The sequence below is a fragment of the Bombyx mandarina genome, chromosome 28 (genome assembly GCF_030267445.1).
Source record: "Bombyx mandarina strain Sakado chromosome 28, ASM3026744v2".
NCBI lineage: Eukaryota > Metazoa > Arthropoda > Insecta > Lepidoptera > Bombycidae > Bombyx > Bombyx mandarina.
Genome location: NC_143233.1, coordinates 8,841,821 through 8,865,901, shown reverse-complemented (window position 1 = coordinate 8,865,901; position 24,081 = coordinate 8,841,821). Strand labels below are relative to the sequence as shown.

Sequence of the window (24,081 nt, the reverse complement as noted above, 5' to 3'; positions counted from 1 at the left end):
ACCTATAAACCTTAAAAATAAACCAATAAATCATCTAATATCACTCATCGAGTTCCATTGGAGCTCAGATACTTTCTAAGCATTTCCCGGATATAAAAAAAACTAAATGTTCATACAAGAGAACTGATCGCGGAAATCAAATAACAAATTCATGGAGCACGTATCAAGGCATGTACAACAAAACAAATAAGCCAGCTGTTTGTTCCTTCGATTCTACCCTCGGCTTACGAGTAAAAATATAGTCTTATAACTTATGTTTGCTTTGCTCTTCTCTGTTCTTGTGCCGAAATAGTTAGAAGGTTTGCTCGCAAAATAATTGTTCTGTATGTGAGGCTATCGTCCTTTTGTTTTTATTGACTGTCCCGGAGTTGGAAAAACTTTGATAGCGCTCGGGAAACTTGAAAGATTTCCTCATAATACTGTCAGTCTATTCCCGTTTCATTTTGATTGACAATGGCTTAATAAGGTTTCTGGTTTCCGAGAGGGTAAATATAACAAACAAAATGATTATTGTTTGTTATGAATATAGTTCTAGTGGTTTGATGTGTTAGTTCTATGTTTTACGGAGAAATCTGTGTCTATAATATAGTATTGACAATCAAAACGCCCAGCGAGCTAATAATGAAATTTTACTATTTATAAAACCACTCATACGGCTCAATGTCACATATTTATTGTCATTATAATATTATTTCAGACGTTTTAGACACTATACAGTTATCGTGGTCACGGATGACCGACGATCGTGGATAAGAGGGAATGCAATGTTACTGATAAGGAAGTCGAAGACAGAGCTAAATGGAGGAGTGAAATAATGAAAGCTGACCCCACCACCATGTGGGGTGAGTAGCATTAGAGAGAGAGAGAGAGAGAACGACTGAAAGTCGCGGAGTCATCAGTGACCGTGATGTCCGAAACGTCTGACGTCCGAAAAAAACAGCTTTAATTATCTTAATATAATTAAGCTTAATATATAATTAAAACTCGCAAAAAACTGACTAAAGTCCTCAACTTTTTATGTTTAATCCTATACGCCATTTTATAGAAACAATATCCTTTTGCTTTATATGGGGGAACAATTCCCCAGCACACTGATGTATTGTGGTTAACGCTATAACGGCTGCCTCCTCGTCAAGCCGGAGCGCATCATTCCTTTGCAATATAAATGAAATTTCTAATAAATATTACCTTCTTTTTTTTTTTCGTGTAGAGGGCCGAACCTCCTACGAGGTCCCCGCGCAAAAGGGGCGCGCGGGGTATGTGAGACTCAACGATCTGCATGGTGTTGTGAGCAGACCGCGGGCCCAAGGATTTTAGGGCCCACCCACTAAACGACTCCCCTGCAGTCTTACACCCGACGTCCGATCCCCTCCGAGGTCAGAACCCGGATGAGGTAGGGGGGCTACCGCGGTCAACACTACAACCAGACGGCGCGGCTCACCCCAAGGACGCCCAGCTGACGGAGCCTTCGAGGCGAATCAAAGGCTCTGAAACGTCGGCCGTCTCGGTACGGCAGTCCGTCGGGCCACCCAGACGGTGCCGCTGGTGTCCCGGAATACCCCGCTGGACCAGAACCAGCCTGCCGGGTCGGGACGCGATACACCGTCGACCGGTCGCTCTATTCACTCCACGGCAGCGCGCTAGTGCTGGTAGCGCGCCGCGCGGCCTCACACCCTCAGGTCGCCCCTTGACCTTCACCGGGGGGAGGCCGCTACCTACAGGGGCCGGGACGTACGGGCGTATTCCCGCCTCCGGCCCCCGGCTCGACGGCGACGGATCGGTGCGGAAAGGGAAGGGCTCTCCCTCTCTCGCTCCGCCGCCTCAAACCTAAATTTCTTGTATTTTTCGTTAATCTAACGTTTTACTTCCTTGTTCAAACAGATCCAAATCATACGGATCTTAACCTCGTAAAAGGCCTTTGGACCACCAGTGATATTTCTTTCATAAAAAAAACCTTAATATTAAACAAAGCGCTTAATATAGCGTAATAAACCTTAATATTTAACATAGGATTACACAGCTAAATCTACTTCAGCTTTTTCATTTCTTATATCCTGCGTGTAGGTGGGTGTTATGAGCTTTGCGTGAAACGCATTACCTTAGCCCTAGCTTGCCTTGGATGAGTTCTGTGTCTCCCGAGGCTCGGGTACGGGTTTTTGAGCAGTATTTGATTCAACTTTATCACTTTCAGCTTTCAACGCATATTCAAAAATCCGGCGATTTCTTCTTAATCCCAAAAAAAAAACGACATCCGAAATATATATATCCACTTCACGCATATACCGCATCATTCTATAATTACCGCAAAACAGGTCTGTTTCTTTTCAAAAATAAACGGCAATGAATAAACTCAAACTCTAGACTAAAGGCATGTTAATCCAATATACGGTACCGACAATATATTAAAGTCCCACTCTGGACTTGGATAAAGGCTTTTGCAAAATTCACCCAGATGAGAGGTCAAGATTTATTGTTCTAGCATCGTTCAGTATGCGGACAGTTATGTTAAAGTTTCCTTTTGTGGGGTTAAACTAATTGTATTACGTTAATTTATGTTGTAAAAGTATATCACATGCATACCCTTTTCGGGCGAGGAATCTTGACTCGATTAAGGCTTGGTGTTTTGCTTACTACTGCTATTTTCAATACCATATATGTAATGCTAATGATTATGTAACCTAATGGTATTTATAAGTACTGCTCTTACACATCAACTCAGGACTGCTATCAAACCATTGCCACTGCTAAAGATTAATCAAGAAAAAATCATGTCATCTAAGAAAAATTTGAGCTTTCGCGCTCATTTTAAAAGGTTGGGCCAGGGCTGATGGCGGCAAAGCCCCCGCCCCCTATTCAATGGAACCAAGACGGAGGCGCGTGCGGGTGTCAGCGCGTGCCTCTGAGCGATGCACGGGGTAGCTGAACGCCTCACTACCCCGTGCAGGAGACGAGGCCTGGACAGACCGGGCCAGCACTTTTGTGGGGCTGCGGAAGAATTTCGATTCCCACGGCCCCGCGCGCACGTGTTTGGAGACACCGGTTTGGTTTTAGCCGGTAGGAGTCCGGCACGCCCCTCCGCCTCTCCCCATGGCCATGTGAGGTAGTCCATGAGGATTTCGCCCCGAAAAAAAAAGAAAAAAAGGGGCTGATGGCGGCGGCCGGCTCGTTGAAATGGCTTCTTCGGAACGTTGGGAATCCCGACCTAGTGGCGCGTCGTCTCTACTTACGGGGCACCGGTCTGGTACCGCGCCCAGACCCATGAAAACGTGGCCGCGAAGTGGACGTCGCGATCGCGGTCAGGGCGATCCGTGCATACCGCACCGTCTCCTTTGGGACACCACCTTGGGCCCTGGAAGCGGAAGCGCTCGCCGCACATTACGCGTCACGTCGACCTAATGCTTCTCGATACAATTTTGATTTCTCAGTTTCGATGAATTAGTGAACATCATTCACAAATTCTCATATTACTACCAGTGCCGTTTTTTTATTACAACTTTGTTTTTTCTTAAAGCACACGTAGTTTCATTTGGATGGATTTAAGATTGAGAAAAGAATTAGAAAAAGGAACACCCGGCTGCTGCACAATGAGCACTTAAGTAAAGAGCTTTTTTGAAAGTCAGTTTCTTTAAAAAGAAAGCACACTTGTAGATTTGTCTTTGCAAAATTGCTATTTATTTGAAAAATTGTCGCATCATACGGGAAACAGTCAGCATTCGTTGCTAAGATACGAACGTATTACACATCCTTATACACATCGTTCCCTATAATATCCAAATTTTATAATAGTCCCAATTTGGCTTTATATGAACATCAAATTAGTACCATAGTCTCTTTCGGCCGTTAAACTTAAAGCATTTTAGTGTCAAAGACCTAGTTCAAGCTCATCTACTCGTCTAATATAATAATGAGTGAAGCACAAGCTTTGTACCCCTTTTTACGAAAATTGCGCGGACGGAGGAGTATGATATTACCCACACTTATAGAAAAATAAAGGAGTGCAGAATGTAATTTTTTTTTTTAATTATGCTTAAAATACACATTAAATCAATAAAATAACCATTACTCACACTACCATGTATTTGACACAACGTTACAATGAGAATATTGTTTTGAGTATTTAATACTGTTTGTCTTTAATATTTTTTATCTATAGCGTAGTCTTGGCGAACTCTGCGATTACCATAATAATGTTTAAACTTATAATTTCAATTAATTATAGTCGAATTTCGACTACTTCGGGATCACTAGTTGACTTAATTTGTTCTGGCAATCGACAGCAATCTATACTAATATTATAAAGCTGAAGAGTTTGTTTGTTTGAACGCGCTAATCTCAGGAAATATTGGTCCGATTTGAAAAATTCTTTCAGTGTCAGATAGCTCATTTATCGAGAAAGGTTATTATAGGCTATATAACATCACAATAAATAATGTTTCAAAATAGGGATTTAGATAGCTCCTTAACATTCTATGACTCAAAAATATTTTCACTTTCTATATAAATGAAGTGGTGGTAAAATTTTACGTTATGCCCAAGTAACTATTGCACGCCGACGTACACGTGGGCAAAAGCTAGTCACATTATAAAACCAATAGGATCCATTAACTATACAACATTCATTAGGTGAGCCCTGAATTTATATAACTAGCCAACCATATAAAATAACTTTCTAGAAGCCCTTATTTTGCTTGCAAAGTTCGTTTGTTTGTTTAGGTCACGTCTTATAAGCTAAATTAGAACTACCACTTACGGTACAAAGTTGAATTTTGAATGTTGACTCAGTTTCGATAGCAATAGATTTTTGTTGTAATCAGACCATTTAGAATGGGCTTTAGATAAAGGAGCTTTTCAATAGTTGCAGCATACACATGAGATGTATGGCTGCAATTGCCACTATTGACAATAGTTAACATGATTTCTAGTTTAGTTTATTCTATGTCATTATTTATTTATTTATTATTAATAAAATGGAACTGTTATTCTACCATATCCAATAGTAGACACTGTTTTGATGTGAAAATGTTCAGAATATGTTAAATGAAGAAGAAGAATAATTTTTATAAATATTGTAAATTAGTTAGACATATTCTCAAATAATTAATATTGTTCAGTTAATGATACATTAGATTTAATTGAATCAGATAGTAACTTACATAGATGTGTGAGTGTGCGCGCGTGCGGTTGTGTGTGTGTGTGTGAGCGTATGTATGTATGTATACATGGTATTTAGGTTTTTTTTTTTTTGTATGCACCTGTTTTGAATTTGCATTCCAGATTGTTATGTTAAACATTTAAACTTATAATTTCTATGATTGTAATTTGTTTTGTGCTTCAATAAAAAGAAAAAAAAAGAAGAAGAAGGTTAACTTATTGTGAATATTAAGCTACATTTTATGAATTGTTTTACAGTAATTCCATTTTTTTGTATGCAAGAAATTGTAGTTGCTATAACCAACACAAAATGGCTAATTGTGTAAAAACAAAGACGTGGCTTTTCGTAATAAACAAAATTAAATAATGTTAGCGTTTTATACAATTATATTGTATTTTCTTGTATTTTCATTGTAATAGATCTTATGTGTGAAAACCCTGGCGTAACGCCGACATATACATATTCAATTATTATAACCCATCTTATGTTACCTTTTTTTTTTTACTGTCCGGGACCGAACCTCCTACTAGGTCCCCGCGCCTAGAGGGCGCGTGGGGTATGTAGGACTGGTCCACGACTGCGAGACCTCTGACCCAAGGATTTTTTCTGGGCCCTACCCACTAAACGACTCCCCTGCACTCTTCGCTCAAGCGTACGATCCCCTCCGAGGTCCGAACCCGAATAATAAAGAGTTTGTTTTTTAAAAGTCGATTTATGTGCTTCAACTGTTTGAGAGTGATAGAATCCCGAAAGTAACAGTTAAGATCAGGCTACTGATGTTGTTGCCACGTTGACCAAACCAAACTGATGGTAGGACCTCTTGTGAGTCCGCGCGGGTGGGTACTACCACCATGCCTATTTCTGCCGTGAAGCAGTATTGCGTTTCGGTTTGAAGGGTGGGGCAGCCGTTGTAACTATACTTATGGCATTGCTGAAGTCCATGGGCGATGGTAACCACTCACCATCAGGTGGGCCGTAAGCTCGTCTCCCTACAAGGGCGTTAAAAAAAAAACTTGACACCTTAGAACGTATATCTCAAGATGGGCGGCGCATTTACGTTGTGGATGTCTATAGGCTCCACACTAGGTGGGCTGTGAGATCGCCCACCCATATAAGCAATAAAAAAAAATCGTACTATTATGTATGAATTATGTGCCAGGTCTCAAGAGTAAACGAGCGACATCGCGCCTGTGTATTGCGTGTTTGAGTATCAGAAAATGAGCACTGAGCAAACAAAAAAAAACAATTGATTGGTCGATTGAGTGATTCTGTAATACAATTCTCATTGCCCGTCTACCCACGTTTAACATTAATAATAAATTGTGAATGATGAAACCTATAGACGATGGCGTCCTCCTTCGGCCATAATATTTAAATACATATATGCTTTGGTACACAAGGATTTCAAGTTAGGATATTCTCCTTGAACCAGGAAAATATATGAGACATGACAACGAACGGTAATTATCTTTCCGAAAAATATCGGCCATATACCAGTCAAAGCTCCTAACATTTAACCATCGACTTCAGTTTTAATAAAAAAGCACCCTTAAATAATTTGTTAAAAAAAAATCAATGTATTTTCAACCACTTTCCTGAAGCCCGTTTTCGATATTCCTCCTCAAGCCATGGTGGTGGTCTTGGCCTTCAAATATGTGGAGTGTGTCCACATATCTGAAGGCCAAGACCACCATCATCCAGAATTCTCTCAAGCGGAAGACGATATGCAACATAATCCATGATGATGTCTCCAGTGTGGTACGAATTTGATCAGACCAATGAAATCTGTCTGTTCTCTCTCTCTCTCTCTTTCTCTCTCTCTTTCTCTATTTCTCTGGTCTGCTATCTTTTGACCTCGTCTTACCGGTGACCATTGGCTGTTTTAGGGTCATCATTATGTCTTCTGGTAAAGTGGCCAATATACTCAAGGCCATGAAGACTTGTGGTAGACAATTTTGAAGTGACTGGGAATTGTTTTATTAAAGAACCATTTCAGATTCGTTTTAACTTCAATGTCTATTATTTCATGGAAATTAATCGACCCTTTCTTCATTCTTATCTAAATAACGTACAATTTAAATTTCAACTCAAATACTTTAACTAAGAACCCCCTAAGATTTATTGATCTTATCATTCCAATTAATAACCGAAAGATGTACTTTTATTTAATGAATTTACTTAAATCCGAGTTCCCAATTAGAATACCTTCGGTTAGGTTAATAATTCAAACGAGTTATTTGAAAATTTGCTCCCGCAATTTATCTTCACCCACTATTATCTTCCCAGAGTTAATTAAATATCAACCTTAGTAAATCAGGGTGCCCGGGGAAAACAAATAAAGGAATCCTAACACCCAATAAATTTGAACCGGGATCAGTTTAGGTGCCGGGAATAATTTTGTATGTATCGGAGGAGGGGAGGACGCTTTTATCAAATCATTAAAATTTTCCGTTCGATTGGATCCATTTTAATAACATCGTTCCGATATAGATTGAATCTCGGCGCTTTCAACTTTATTACCTTTCGAATTAATGTCATCATGTAAGTGTATCGATGCTTTTTCGGAGAGCTTGAGGTTATATTCAACACCGTAATGTACTTAGCTTTTACGATCCAGAAAAATGGATAATTTGTAAGGCTGTTTTCTTTCTAGTAGTGTTATAGTGAGGTTTATGTGGATTAATTGGTAGTGTCAATAAGTCGCAATGGTAAAAGGCAGTCTTCAAGCCTTTATGGCTTTATGATAAATGGCAACAAATGCATGTCAGCATTCTTATGAAATGAAGGTAATAAAAGGAATCATTTGGAGTAGAATTGCTAATTAGTAATAGCACAAGTTCTAGAGGTATTTCGGGGACTTGTACGATTTTATACGGACTAAAGAAAATGCTATGCGGAGGAAGGTCTTAGACCCGGCATCTCTAAGATCCATTACCTAACGTCTCTTTCCATTTTAACTTAAAGAAGTTGGAATATACATGGTAAATCAAAAAAAAATCGGTCTTATGCGCCACACCAAAAGCCCATATTTGTTTTCTTAACAAAGCAGGGAGGTAGCAGCTTAATAAAGCACATTGTGAACTTGAACTACACTATCGCCCGGCCGTACCTTTTCCGTAGTGAAATATTAGATAATCTTTAATCCAATGCAAATCAATTTCCAAAGAGAGATAAAGTCATAGAAATGGCTAGTCGCGAAACTGCAAGCCAAATCAGTTATACGGTTACGCAACAAGCACAGACACACAAGTCTGGTCTCGTAAAACGAGGGATTCAAGGGTTAAATAGTAAACAGCCAGCAATTTTCATCAAGCATTATTTTTAAAATACAACGACAGGCCGTATTGTAAATCTTTGCGGGATACGTTGCTTATTTTAACCACGAAAGCATCATTAGGTCCAGTTTTAAGTCAAGGGCCACCTGTGTACGCCTGCGTTACACAGCGCCTTTGAGATTTCGACCTTGCGTATCTGGATTGATGCCTGTATTTGCGGTGTGATATCTATGGGCTCCATTGATCACCAAACGGACCGTGATCTCACTGTAGAAACAAATACTCCACCATACACATTGTCTAAAACAGCCCATTGCCCAATACTGACGTTTTACTGTTGAAACTGAGACCTTGGAACTCTTTTCTTAAGAAGGGTGGTGGGGTTTCCGTTGTAGATGTCTATGGGCTCCAGTAACCACTTAACACCAAGTGTCGTCGTCAAGCTCGTCGAACCATCTAAACAATAAAAAATACATATAGCGCTGAAGATTAGATTACTTGTTCACAAAACATTCAAGATGTAATGATTTCAATCTCTCGCTATGGCCATCGGAAGTGTAAACATTTTAGGTACACAATTGCTGTAGACAACAAAGCTCCAACCTAAACATTAGGCCGTTGAGTTCTCGCCGGATCTTCTTAGCGGGTTGCGATTCCGATCCGATAGTAGATTCATTCGCGAAGCAGGTACTCTTAAGTTGTTAGGTCTTCCTTGGAGGCTTTGGGGTGGCTGTAAGCAAATCCCACCTCTTCTGGCTGAGACCTTGCCCGCCCTTTCCTTGTGACACTGGAAAGATCTCTGGGCCACAAGTAATCCCACAATCATAAAAACCCAAATCCAAATCTATGTTCTCGCGTTAATTTATTTCGTCTTAAATAAAATTGTGAGACGATATTGCTAAGCCTGACGAGTTGTGAGGGCGGCTCGAAGCTTCCTCAGAACGAGTGAAATCAAAGCCTTCCTAGTTTTGACAACAAAAACAAGGCTGATAACGCCCACCCGTTAAGAAAAAGACAAGAAAAAAACAGATTTGAAACTAGTGCCCCTACCTGACTCCGCCTCGCTTCGTGTCATAGTTGAGCATTCTGGATCCGTGTTTCCAATTAACTTGATTAGCCGGCTGCGGGACCTCGCTAACCACGCACCTCAGCTCAATAATTGAACCTTCTTTATAGAATTTGTCTTGTAATGGACGGCCGCGTTCATCGACGATCTCTACCTTCGGTACTGTTGACAGAAAAAAAACATTTTTTTTTTTACCAATATAATATTTATTCAATTGAGCGATTGGAAACCAATAACAAATTAACTAACAAATCGCCACAATATTATTTAGTCAAAGATACATAGACATGATTTTTTCGCGGCAAAAATAGGCACAACCATAGAAGCGAATTCAAAATACAGGACTTTTTTTCATCTATATATTGTGGAAATCCAATAACATAATACATTATCCATAATTATAATAAAATACAGAGAATCAGTTAAAAATCCTCGCATGAACTTTTTAAACTAATTAAATTTAAATTTACAATGAGTACTTAATTACGCTAATTTATACGTTTGGTCATATGCCTTCGTAGGGTACAGGAGTTCTTTGGACACATTGCTGGAAAAGAGGGTCGTAACGTTGAACAGCTGATGGCGACAGGCAAGGTAGATGGCAAACGTCCCAGATGACGTAGTCCCATGTAGAAGTACAGTAAGCAAACGCCGTAACTGGTCAATCCTTTATTTTAACACCACACAAGTACATAAGTAAATGAATGCAATGGAACGTAACGTTAGAACATTTTTACGTGTTCCCGAAAACGCGGTACCAAAGAGAAGAAACTTATCCTGACCGGGTGATCGTTTTTTGACAGTTGACGTTAAGCTCCATTCGGGCGCGTTCATTATAACATCCCATGAGATGGTCGCATCAAATTCGATCTTCCCTGATCATCAAGTTTCACGATGCCTTTCGCGAAGCTAGGGCCGCAGCAGATGGAGGGAAATCGTACGTGAGGAAATGATGCAACAAGGGAGTCACGACCCTCAGTAATTAGGAACGCGACGCGAGGAAGACACGGTTGGCAGATTCGCTATTTATTACGTGATATTATTCCTTATCTTTGAAGGCTGTTCAAAATCAATGTTATGCTACATGCGTACATATTATAACAAAATATTGGCTCCATAATAATCTGTGCCCTAGCGAGTAAATGCGATGATGTAAATGTAAATGCGAGCTCCAGTAACTTCTTAACACCAGGTGGGCTGTGAGCTCGTCAACCCATCTAAGCAATAAAAAAAATTACTGGTGGTACGGAAAGAGTCCAGACGAATAAACATCACCCTGTATATTTATAACGCGGAGCAAAGTTCCCGTTTGAGCATTGAAAAGTCAATACCCAGCACAATCGAAGCTTTGAAGTCATGTTCCGATGAGAATCGGTCACACGTATCAGTATTAAAAAAACCCTAATTTTTAAGCTTATACTTATATTCAAAAATCGTATCACCCATTCCTGTAGGTTATATCAATTCAGAAATACGTAAAGCTACTGCATGATACGGTTTCTTTTATGCAATCGGTACGCAGTATTTTCTTCAGTTAATATTACTCAACCGTTTCGCCTAGCGCATATATAGACATGTAGACGTTCACAGCGATTTAGAAACATGACTACAAAAAGCTTGTTGCCTAAAAGAGAAAAAACGCAAAAGAAAGAACGACTTATAGGATTAAGAAATAACATTTTATTATTATTTTCGGTATTTGTGAGTCCTAACCTACGAGACCTAAGACATTATTTATCTCTAAATAATTTAAACTATTTTTACAATTGATGTGTATTGATTGTTTCTCCTACCAGGCCGAAAGTTCGTGAAAGTACCGTGCTGGGGGCCAGGGGCGAAGCCCCGGTGGGGTCCAGGTGCGAAGCCCTGGCGGGGGGTAGCCATACTTATAAAAAAAAAATTTAACTGTTTTTTTTATTTTTAAATAAACTACTACTAATTGAATAAGAACTGTCTGATGAACTTATTATATTTGTTTAATACTTCACTATTAAATTTTATTGCCTTTTGTTTATTTCACTTTTACACTAAACACAATATTGCAAATTACCCGAGCACAACAATGGCCGAGAATTTTAGGTGCGTGAGAGCAGACGTAGACACTGACGCGCATGCGCACTTGTCAGTACCCAGGGAGGAAAAGTTTCACTTTCTTCCCTGTACAGCGGGACGAAAACCGAACTTTCGGCGTCAGTAGGAGAATAATGGTATATGATAGAGGAGTATGGAAGGAGAAAACATGTTGCGCCGACCCCAGGTGACTGGGAGAAGGGCAGGAGAATGATAATGATGATGACCTGCTTCCGAACACGAAATTCATTAAGGCAAATACTTGAAGATCTATTTCTTTTTTTTCTAAACCTCTACGTTACTGGTGGTAGGACCTGAGTCCGCACGGGTAGGTACCACCACCCTGCCTATTTCTGCCGTAAAGCACTAATGCGTTTCGGTTTGAAGGGCCGGGCAGCCGTTGTAACTATACTGAGACCTTAGAACTTATATCTCAAGGTGGGTGGCGCATTTACGTCGTAGATGTCTATAGCCTCCGCTAACCACTTAACACCAGTTGGGCTGTGAGCTCGTCCACCCACCTAAGTAATAAAAAAAAAACTAACTCTAAGTTTCATGCGTATGGCCGATATAGTACGGTTTTTTTATATTTTGTACGAAAACAATCCTCTAAATTCCTAAATTTCTTCCGTTCTTGCGTTCCTTCTAAATATTTGAAGAGTATCTGTTACATTATCTCCCGGCCTTCGGTAGTCTTTACCAGTCGCTCACTGAAATTAATATCTTGCTCAATAAACGTATTAAATTACAAGTTTATTTCTGTAATTATCAGGGATATTAACTAAGACAAAAGTACCCTCAGACGACGAATATTTTACGAGTTAATTAAATTTTAATGGTATTCAAGAGCAATGATTCATAATTTCGTAATTTTGCGTTAGATTTTCGTTTCTTTGAATCCAAATAGGTTTCTCCTTAGACAAATACGACTTTTTAGATTAAATTAATTCGTTGTCAGACGATGCCTCCAATGAACACTACGCTAACTCCAAATTCGTGGATTTACAGGAGGAGCGTTTAAACGAAAAAAAGTTGATAAAATATTTATTATTGCAGATATATTTATGGTTTTTTTGTGTAGCTAGCTGATTTACTCTTGCTTCGAACCCCATTAATAATGATTAATTGTAATACTTTTAACATAGTGAAACGATTTGCGTGTAAAACAAAATTTGGAGTTAGATTAGTGTTCATTGGAGGCATCGCAGATGGAAATTGTTAAAAAACTAGTTAATCCACGTTGTACTAGAGTACTTTCAACAATTATATAGATAAAGAAAAAAAGTAAAACAAAGCAATATAACAATTTTATTTTAAAGAATACGATTTATTAATAAAACTCCCATAACGATAAAACCCTAAAATTAATTATCAATTCACTAAAAAAATTTTTTAATTTGATTAATAATAATTTAAATTAATTCAAATTAAAATAACTAATTAACAACTGCTTAAAAATAAATAAAATGCTATCACTGCTTATATATTCTTCAATTATTTTGGTCATTTACATGTACAAATCTTAGGGAGGACGTTGTTTCGCATAAGTGATTTTTTCCTCTGCGCGTTTCCCAAATTTTTGTATATAAAATAAAAAAATAACCGGGAACAAGTCACGGACGGACATCCGGCTCTAAATTAGGATTCCCTCTATTATGGGTACCAGAGACTGACATACACGTTTCTATATATACGAATATACTTATATATAGATAATAAACTCCCAGACAAAGAGCTAACTATACTGAGACCTTAGAACTCGTATCTCAAGGTAGGTGGCGCCATTAACGTTCTATCTATCTATCTATGGGCTCCAGTAACCACTTAACATCAGGTGGGCTGTGAGCTCGTCCACTCATCAGGGCCACCAGTAATCCATCCTTCATAAAAAAAGAATATTGCGTGAATAGGCAACGCTTAGGATTGAGAAGGTCTTTGTATAGTGGTTACGAGACGGCTGGGGCGCGAACTCGTATCCTGCTATAAACGACCTCAAATTCACTTTTTGGTAACATCAATTGAACTACAAGCTTCGTCTCCACAATTTAACGGCCAGGGATTCCCAAACTTATTTTGTCTACTGTCCACTTTGAGAATAAATTATTTTTTAGTGCTCCCATTTTTTCACCTACTGAAACACCACTATAGCGAGAGCTCAGTCGGTGTCTAAGACTTCTCCTAGATTAAATTACAAATCGCCTCCCAACCCTCTACACAACGCCCCCATTTTTTTCTCGGTCTCTTACCGCCCCACATTTAGGCTTGCAGCGACCACGAGGGGGCGTTATCGCCCACTTTGGGAAATGCTAATTTAACCGATAAGAAATCTAAGTCATTATGTGACTAATATAAATATGTCATTCTCGCTCACGACTCGGTCGTGCGCGGACGTGCTTTCCGATCCGTGGCCCGCTTGCGAGCTGCGTCTCTGAACTCACAGCTGTGCTCGACAGTGTAGTGACCGTGAATACATCGTGCTTACAATTCGGTAGTGCGGACGCTCCGATCCGTTGGTCGCTTGCGATCTGCGTATCGAAGTCCATTTTTGTGCGCTAAAGTGTTGTAACCGCGAACCCACCCTTTACCAACTGTCTTTTTCAAGACAAAACCAATCGCTACGATCAGGCTTCCTGTGGCACTCACAGGCTAGCGATTTCCTAACCCTTCCCAAAACAACAGTCTTTTTCAAGACTAGACCCCCGCTCGCGATTCTGCCTGCTGTAGCACTATACAGCCCGAGCGGGTTCCTTTCCTTTTCCCCGCCGATTGCCGTTTTCACGGCATAGGCATTCCCCCCCCCTGCTCCTTGCTGTCCTGCAGCACAGGGGGGTTACAAATCCTATCCGGGGCCTCGCCTTTCGGCGAGTTCAACAAAAGTCCCGGGGCCGCCCCCCCCCGGGCAAGAAGACCGAAGAATGGAAGAAGATAGTGCTAGTGATATTGTCGGGTTCCTCCGGGATAGGTACCCGTCAATTAGGGCCGAGTACCTAGAGTTTAGGGCCGCCCGTGGCAATCCCTCCCCCCCCGCGTCCGTCGCCGCGTTTCTCAACCGTGCCTCGGAGGCACGTCGCGCGCCCCCCGCCGCCGCGTCAAGTTCGAGCGCACGTTCCCACGATGCGGCTCACATAGCGCCTAACGCTACCCCCACCCCCGCGCCCGCGTCGTTTACGTCATCGCGCGCTTCTTCCGTCGCGACTTCGATCGTTTCGAGTTCAGGCTCCGATACCGAATCGGAGATGGATTTCGAATCCGCGTCAAGCCCTCAGCCTGGAACTTCGGATGGGTTCCAAACCGTAACGCGCGGTAAAAAGCGTACTCGCGCCGTGGAGTCCCGGAGCTCCACGACGAAGCAGACAAAATCCGCGACCGCCTCCCGCCCGCAGGTAGTCGTGACACCGGAGTCGGACTCCGCTCGCCGCGTAACCCCGCCGCCGCGTCCCAAGCCCGCGCCCGCTCCTAAAGCAGCTGCCCCGCCCCCGCTGATACTTCAAGAGAAGACAGCGTGGAATCGAGTATCCCAGGCCCTTCAGGCAAACAAAATTAACTACACCCATGCGCGTAACGTCGCGCATGGAATTCAGATAAAGGTCGCAACGCCGGGCGACCATAGGGCCCTCTCTTCATACCTCCGAAAGGAGAACATAGGTTTCCACACCTATGCTCTTCAGGAGGACCGCGAGCTCCGCGTAGTAATACGCGGAGTCCCCAAGGAGTTGGACATAGGCTACGTTAAGGAGGACCTGATCGCTCAGGCACTCCCTATAGTTAGTGTGCATCGGATGCACAGTGGGCGGGGCAATCAGCCCTACAACATGATACTCGTCGCGTTGGAGCCAACCCCGGAGGCAAAAAAGAAAATCTCATGCCTCTCGACAGTTTGCGGCCTATCCGGGGTCTCCATCGAAGCCCCCCATAAACGTGGCACTCCCGGGCAGTGCTACAGATGCCAGCTTTACGGCCACTCGGCTCGTAATTGCCACGCGCGCCCCCGCTGCGTAAAGTGCCTCGGCGACCACGCCACATTAGATTGCTCGCGTGTTAGGGAAACCGCGACCGAACCTCCAAGCTGTGTCCTATGCCTTAAGCAAGGGCACCCCGCGAACTACCGTGGATGTCCTAGGGCTCCGCGAAAACGTCCAACCTACCCGGCTCCGCGAACCGTCGGCCCAAAGACTTCGGCACCCTCAGTGCCGAAACCTGCCTTCGTGCCGGCTGCAGTTCCCACGGTTTCAGCGTGGAAAAAGCCGCTGCCGTATACGAAGGCGGGAACGCAAACCGCACCCCCGCCCCCGCTCGCGACACGCCCCGCGCCCCAGCCCCTGCTCGCACCTCGCCCCGCGCCCGCGTTCCGTCCCCCGGAACCCTCTGCCGCCAACGACTTCGCGCTCGTGCGCGACTTCGTCACCGCGGTGAACTTCGACCGTCTGCGATCGTTCGCTGACGCTATCCGTAGGTCGGTAACCCCCGAACAGCGGCTCGCTGCCGCTTTCGATCACATGGACGTTTACGAGTCCGTGTCGCGTACGTTATAAAATCTTTACCGGTAATCAATGGCGCAAAAAGGTAGAGAAAAACCGTATTCCCTTATGTTAGCATTCTACAATGCTAACCGACTCGCGCGGCAACGCGATCAAATTTTCGAATTCCTCCGCGACAATCTTATAGATATCTTGTTAGTGCAGGAGACCTGTCTGAAGCCTTCGCGTCGCGACCCGAAAGTCGCGAACTACGTCATGGTTAGGAATGACAGACTCACCGCCTCCAAAGGCGGGACTGCCATTTACTATAGACGGGCCCTGCACGTTGTCCCTCTCGATACTCCCTCGCTCTTACATATCGAGGCGTCAGTGTGCCGTATCTCGCTGACGGGACACCAGCCGATCGTCATCGCATCCGTCTATCTCCTCCCGGACAAGCCCCTCCTGAGCAGTGACATCGAGTCACTGTTCGGCATGGGAGACTCCGTCATCCTGGCAGGCGATTTAAATTGCCACCACACTAGGTGGAACTGCCATCGTACAAACGTTAACGGTAGGCGTCTCGACGCGTTTATAGACGACCTCACCTTTGAAATAGTCGGTCCCCCAACTCCAACATGTTATCCGTATAACATCGCGCTCCGTCCGAGCACTATAGACCTGGCATTGCTTAGAAACGTAACTCTGCGCTTGCGTTCCATCGAAGCAATGTCAGAGCTCGACTCAGACCACCGACCTGTCGTTATGCAGCTCGGTCGCCCTCACAACCCAGTCACTGTTACGAGGACCATGGTGGATTGGAATAAGCTGAGCACGTGCCTAGCCGACGCCGCTCCGCCAATCCTCCCTTGCGGCCCGGATTCGAATCCATCCCCCGAGGACACCGTCGAATCCATAAACATCATTACCGATCACATCTCTTCCGCGATCATTAGATCTTCAAAAGAAGTCGATGTGGAGGACAGCTTCCACCGCATCAGACTGTCCCCCGATCTTAGGAATCTCTTAAGAGTTAGGAACGCGGCAATCCGGGCCTACGATCGTCTTCCCACGCATTCAAACCGGATTCAGATGCGTCGTCTACAACGCGAAGTCCACTCCCGCTTAAGCGACGCGCGTAACGATAATTGGCATAGTTATTTAGAACAACTCGCGCCCTCCCACCAAGCATACTGGCGACTAGCTAGGACTCTCAAATCCGAAACTACCGCTACTATGCCTCCCCTCATACGCCCTTCAGGCCAACCACCGGCATTCGATGACGATGACAAGGCTGAGCTGCTGGCCGATGCACTGCAAGAGCAGTGCACCACCAGCACTCAACACGCGGACCCCGAACACACCGAGTTAGTCGACAGGGAGGTCGAGCGCAGAGCTTCCCTGCCGCCCTCGGAAGCGTTACCCCCCATTACCACTGACGAAGTTAGAGACGCGATCCACAACCTCCAACCTAGGAAGGCACCCGGCTCCGACGGCATCCACAACCGCGCTCTAAAACTCTTGCCAGTCCAACTGATAGCAATGTTGGCTACAATTTTAAATGCCGCTATGACGCACTGCATCTTTCCCGCGGTGTGGAAAGAAGCGGACGTTATCGGTATACATAAGCCGGGCAAACCGACAAACGAAACTTCTAGTTACCGTCCGATTAGTCTCCTCTCGACGATAGGAAAAATTTACGAACGGCTCCTTAGGAAACGCCTCTGGGATTTTGTTACCGCGAACAAAATTCTCATTGACGAACAGTTCGGATTCCGCTCTAAACACTCGTGCGTACAACAAGTGCACCGCCTCACGGAGCACATTCTGATAGGACTAAATAGGCGTAAACAAATCCCGACCGGCGCCCTCTTCTTCGACATCGCGAAGGCGTTCGACAAAGTCTGGCACAACGGTTTAATTTACAAACTGTACAACATGGGAGTGCCAGACAGACTCGTGCTCATCATACGAGACTTCTTGTCGAACCGTTCGTTTCGATATTGAGTAGAGGGAACTCGTTCTCGTCCCCGTCAACTGACCGCCGGAGTCCCGCAAGGCTCCGCGCTCTCCCCGTTATTATTTAGTTTGTATATCAATGATATACCCCGGTCTCCGGAGACCCATCTAGCGCTCTTCACCGATGACACGGCTATCTACTACTCGTGTAGGAAGATGTCGCTGCTTCATCGGCGACTCCAGATCGCAGTAGCCACCATGGGACAGTGGTTCCGGAAGTGGCGAATAGACATCAACCCCACGAAAAGCGCAGCGGTGCTCTTCAAAAGGGGTCGCCCTCCGAACATCACTTCGAGCATCCCACTCCGTAGTAGGCGCGCAAACACCTCCGCCGTTAGTCCCATCACTCTCTTTGGCCAGCCCATACCGTGGGTCTCGAAGGTCAAATATCTAGGCGTCACCCTCGACAGAGGGATGACATTCCGTCCCCATATAAAAACGGTACGCGACCGCGCCGCGTTTATTCTAGGACGACTCTATCCAATGCTTTGTAGTCGAAGCAAACTGTCCCTCCGTAATAAGGTAACTCTCTACAAAACTTGTATACGCCCCGTCATGACGTATGCAAGCGTAGTGTTCGCTCACTCAGCCCGCACCCACTTGAAATCCCTTCAGGTTATTCAATCACGATTCTGCAGGATAGCCGTCGGAGCGCCTTGGTTCCTTAGGAATGTGGATCTCCACGACGACCTGGAGCTCGACTCTTTTAGTAAGTATCTACAGTCGGCATCGCTGCGCCATTTTGAGAAGGCGGCACGACATGAGAACCCTCTCATCGTAGCCGCTGGAAATTACATACCCGACCCAGTAGACCGAATGGTAAACCGTCGACGTCGCCCAAAGCACGTCATTACGGATCCTCCTGATCCATTAACGGTGCTTTTAGGCACCACAAGCACCGGTCACCGTCCTCGTCGAACCCGTCGCTTGCGACGAAGGGCTCGACGAGCGAACTAACACATAGACACAGCTCACTGAGTTTCTCGCCGGATCTTCTCAGTGGGTCGCGTTTCCGATCCGGTGGTAGATTCTGCGAAGCACTGCTCTTGCTAGGGTCAGTGTTAGCAACACTCCGGTTGAGCCCCGCGAGCTCACCTACAAACGTTAGGGCGAAGCTGAAATAGCCTCTCAAGGCTATCAGCATAGGTAGGAAAAAAAAAAAAAAAAAAAAATGTTCACGAATGGTAAGAATTGACACCTCATCAACAATACGGTTATAATAGTAATATTAATGACAATGGTTACGTTATGGTAGACCTGTAAATAGCTTACTTAAAACTAGTTTAATGACATGGTCCGTAACCACCGTAAAAGTGGATAATTGACCGTTACACCAACCTCTTTCGCTATATAAAAATTGCCAACTGCGACGCCGACAAAAATCTTTGGAATGCATCTAAAGGTATGCCACGTTGGGCGCCAATTTTGTAATGGTAAAGGTGGATGATTGACCGTTACACCATTGAAAAACGGGATTAAATAGTAAAAGGAGTAGTTAGTACATTAGTAATTATGTGCACGACTGACAAAAGTCGAAGAAAATATTATAAAAAGCTTTCATCGAAAACTTGAATAATATCTATATCTATACTTCTATACTAATATTATAAAGAGGATAGATTTGTTTGTTTGTTTGTTTCGAATAGGCTCCGAAACTACTGGACCGATTTGAAAAAAATATTTTTTCCATTAGAAGCCGACATTGTCCCTGATGAACATAGGCTACTTTTTTTTTCTTTTTTTTAATTTTGTTTTTTTGGTTTCATGTGTGTTTTGCCGATTACCTAGCCGTTGGTGTGATCAAGTAACCGCTCTAACTGGGTTGCCAGTCGCAACCGCCATTCGAGCAGCTGAGGACCGGACGAGATGGAAACAGCTCACGAGACAGGCAACGGTCGAGTTTCAGGGACACGACCTTCAGCAATGAAGAAAGCGACGAAGAAGAAGAAGAAGTGTGTTTTAATGTTTCCGAAGCGAAGCGAGGGCGGGTCGCTAGTAAAATAATAAAATTCCTCTGCTCTTGGATTATATCAGATTTCAACTCATTTGTATTCAGCTCGCTAGCACTCAGCCATCTTTATAAACATGACGTGTCATTGACCTTTCAACGGGAAAGTAGAACGTACTTCGAGTTATATAATAATATAATAATTTAAAAACTAATAATTCATGTCGTCTTTTCTGTCTGTCTTTTATCCTGTCGATACTATTGGTTGGAAATGTTGGTCAAGATTAATTAATATCTTTGAAATGATCGGTGAAAATAACGTTCAAATATTTCATTATATACAAATAAACACGCTAATAAAATCGTGTTACAATAAAACCATAAAATATGTATTTATTTATCTATACATATAAATAAAATTGGAGTGTCTGTTTGTAGTATTGACATAATTGCTTTTTACTACATGCAAATGAATTTATATGGGTACTGTGCACATATATAACACACTGTACACAAAATAACAATTTTTACAATTTTTGTCTGTCTGTCTGTTTGTTCCGGCTAATCTATGGAACGGCTGGAGCGATTTTGATGAGACTTTCACTGATGATATAAAAAGTAACTTTTTTTAGACTAGCTTCGCCCCGCGGGACTCGGCTATCAATAATAAAATTTAATGTTTCCGAAGCGAAGCGATTGCGAGTCGGTAGTATTTAATAAGTTTCTAATAGACCACCAGAAATAGTAAGTTGCCGACAAGCAAAATAGAATTAATTTTAAAATGATCCGTTACGATAATCGTGTCGTATTGTATAAGGAGAATTCTTTAGATAATCCTCGTCGTTCGTTCAATTATACGGCTGCGTCATTTGCGGCCTAGAATTTAAGATCTTTCACTTAATAGCTGGCAGTTCGAAACACTAGGGGCTCATGTTACCTACTTACTCCCTTTCTGTAATTTACTGTCTTACATAAAATAGTTTCATTTGAGAAAATAGTTTGCGTAATTTTATTTTACTAGTGGTCCCCTGGTAGTCGAAATTCGACTAATGGAAATTATAAGTTTGTACACTATTATGATTCTATTGTCAAGGACAATTATACTTCTTTGATCACAGATTTCGTCAACACTACACTTTATAAAAATACACTTTAGATAAAGAGAACACAGTATTTAATCTATTCTATATTTATTTAATTTGACAGACTATAACTGACAGACTGCAAAGAAAAGTTTGAGAATAAACAAATAGTATGCATGCGTGTGTGCGTCAAATACGTGGTAGCGTGTGTAATGTTTTCTTTATTGATTTAATGTATCTTTTATGCATTATTTATAAAAAAATATTAGCACTTATTGTGCACTTCTTCTCTATAATCTCTATAAGTGTGGAAAATTTCATACTCCTCCGTCCGCGCAATTTTCGTAAAAAGTGATACAAAGTTTTTGCTTCACGTATTAATATATAGATATTATCATTTACACTACGAACTATATTATAATTAATTTAAATAATTACTTTAATTTCAAATAAAAATTATATGACGATTATTTAGATGTATCATCCATAAGAGAGGCACCTAACGCTGATGTTTCACAAGACTCACTCATGGCCCATCTTATTTTACCGGAGCCTATAGACATCCACAAATTATAATTTTGCGGGCTTGATTTTTATTACACGATGTTATTCCTTCACCGTGGAAGTCAGTCGTGAACATTTACTTATTACACACTTTTTACTTTATTTTTATTTTATATAAATAAAGCAAGTACTAGTATTTATACTTTTTTTTACTTTATAATTTATTTTCTTACTTTTCTTTACTTCTACCTATCGTGGAAGTTGTTTGCGTATATGGACTACGAATCTTCATTGTCACAGCAACATACTCATATCGACCGGAGAAAGCTAAAATGTCCTAACTTGCATTTTGAGCTAAATAATTTTTTATCATATTGTTACGCGCTGGAGTTCACTAAAAATTCTACCGAATTACAAATTAAAACTGTATTATTACTTAGAACACTTTAACCACCTTACAAACACTTGAAAATTCTCAATTCGCTTATTCCGCTTCGCTTCAGGTGATTGGTTTGCTGTTTTGTTTCGAGTAATTCCGATTACTAACTGACTCGTGCCATCTCTGCAATGATGTCGAGACGACATCCCTAGAATTATCGAGAATATTCCACACAAGTCGAGTATTGAGTGTTTCCGCTATCTGACAATAGATGGCGTTGTACTTCTCAATCTTTCTCAACGTTACGGGTTCATTTGATATTCGTTTTTTGGCTATTCCGCGATAGATAGCGTTACTTTTACCGGAGTAACATTATTATATTATACACATACACAGTTCTGGTAGAAATTTGTGTTTTTCAAGCTACAGCAACTCCGCTTTCTTCCGTCGATATACATATGTAGTATCAAATTATCAAACGGAATTTTCGGAAAACCAATTCAGTCTAAAACGAGTTTTATGTAAATTACTTTAAAACACATTCTCATCTACCTTCACTCAGACGGTTACAAATTCTGACTTCGCATCATATATTCAAAGAAAATACGAATATAACATCTAAATGAAACAACAGCGTCGTTTGACGACTACTCATACATAAAACTCACATAATATGAAAATGCATAAATGATGTATGCATCACATTATCGCGTTTCATATCGTGACTCTTTGTGATATTTTTCTGCACGAGGTGTCTCATAAGTCTTCGAAGAGGACAGCTCTGACGGGATTAAAATTGAAATGAACCCTTTATATCTAAATTGAAAATACAGAGAAACTTAGCAAGCGAATGGATCTCACATTAAATAAAATAGCTTGACGATTTCTTGGTTAAAGATTGTATAATATCTATATATTAATACGTGAAGCAAAAACTTTGTATCCCTTTTTACGAAAATTGCGCGGACGGAGGAGTATGAAATTTTCCACACTTATAGAGAATATAGAAAAGGAGTGCACAATGCTAATATTTTTTTTAAATAATGCATAAAAGGTACTTTAAATCAATAAAGAAAACATTACACACACTACCATGTATTTGACACAAACATACATGAAAATATACTCTTTGTTTACTGTCAATTGGGAAACTTTTGTTATTGTTTAAAGTCTTTGGTCGAATTGAAAATAGATTAATATTGTTTGTCTCTAATATTATTGATCTATAGTGCAGTTTTGGCGAATACTGTGATTATATTATCGAATTATAATAGTGTTTGGCTGTAGAACGATATTAAATTAATGTTTAAAATTATAATTTCAATTAATTATAGTCGAATTTCGACTACTGCGGGGCCACTAGTGACAATAATTATTGGACTGTTAATCAGATGATGCTTATTATGCGAGCTGCTGCTTGCACCGATTACTCAACATTCGTCCTTAAAAGAAGGGGGGTTAGAAAAAAAAAAGTTTTTTGTAATTCTTTCCCTCCCTCAAGAAAATAAGAAGCAACTATATTTTGGATGGAGCATACCTTATTAAAAAATATTTAAAATGTTACTTACTCATAATAAATCATCATAATTGAATACGTTTTTTTTTTTTGCTTACATGGATTGACGAGCTCACGGTCCACCTGTTGTTAAGTGGTTACCGGAGCCCATAGGCATTAGCAACGTAAATGCCATCACCCACCTTGAAACTTGAGTTTTAAGATCTCAGCTTTTACATTTATAAGAAATTTTCAATGGTTCCGACACTTTTCAAATCGCATCGCATTACTGATTCAATGCAATTAAATACGTATTTTTTTTATTGCTTCGATGGGTAGACGAGCCCACAACTCACCTGTTGTTAAGTGGTTACTGGAGCCCATAGACATCTACAACGTAAATGCGCCACCCACCTTGAGATACAAGTTCTAAGGTCTCAGTATAGTTACAACGGCTGCCCCACCCTTCAAACCAAAACGCGTTACTGCTTCACGGCAGAAATAGGCAGGGCGGTGGTACCTACCCGCGCGGACTCACAAGAGGTCCTACCACCAGTAAAGCATATGATAAATGTAAGATGTATAATTTATTTGTCATCAGTTAAAATCAAACGAAGCCCAAAAATAATCATTA

General features: G+C 41.8%; 1 protein-coding gene across 1 annotated transcript in view; it reads right to left on the bottom strand.

Annotated features, from left to right (window-relative positions):
* LOC114246871 (protein amalgam) overlaps positions 1-24,081 on the bottom strand; it is a 165,325-nt gene that overhangs the window by 12,489 nt on the left and 128,755 nt on the right. Inside the window, exon 5 of the mRNA XM_089739023.1 lies at positions 9,478-9,655. Coding sequence (XP_089595149.1) covers positions 9,478-9,655 — 178 coding nt within the window. The remainder of the gene's footprint in view (positions 1-9,477; positions 9,656-24,081) is intronic.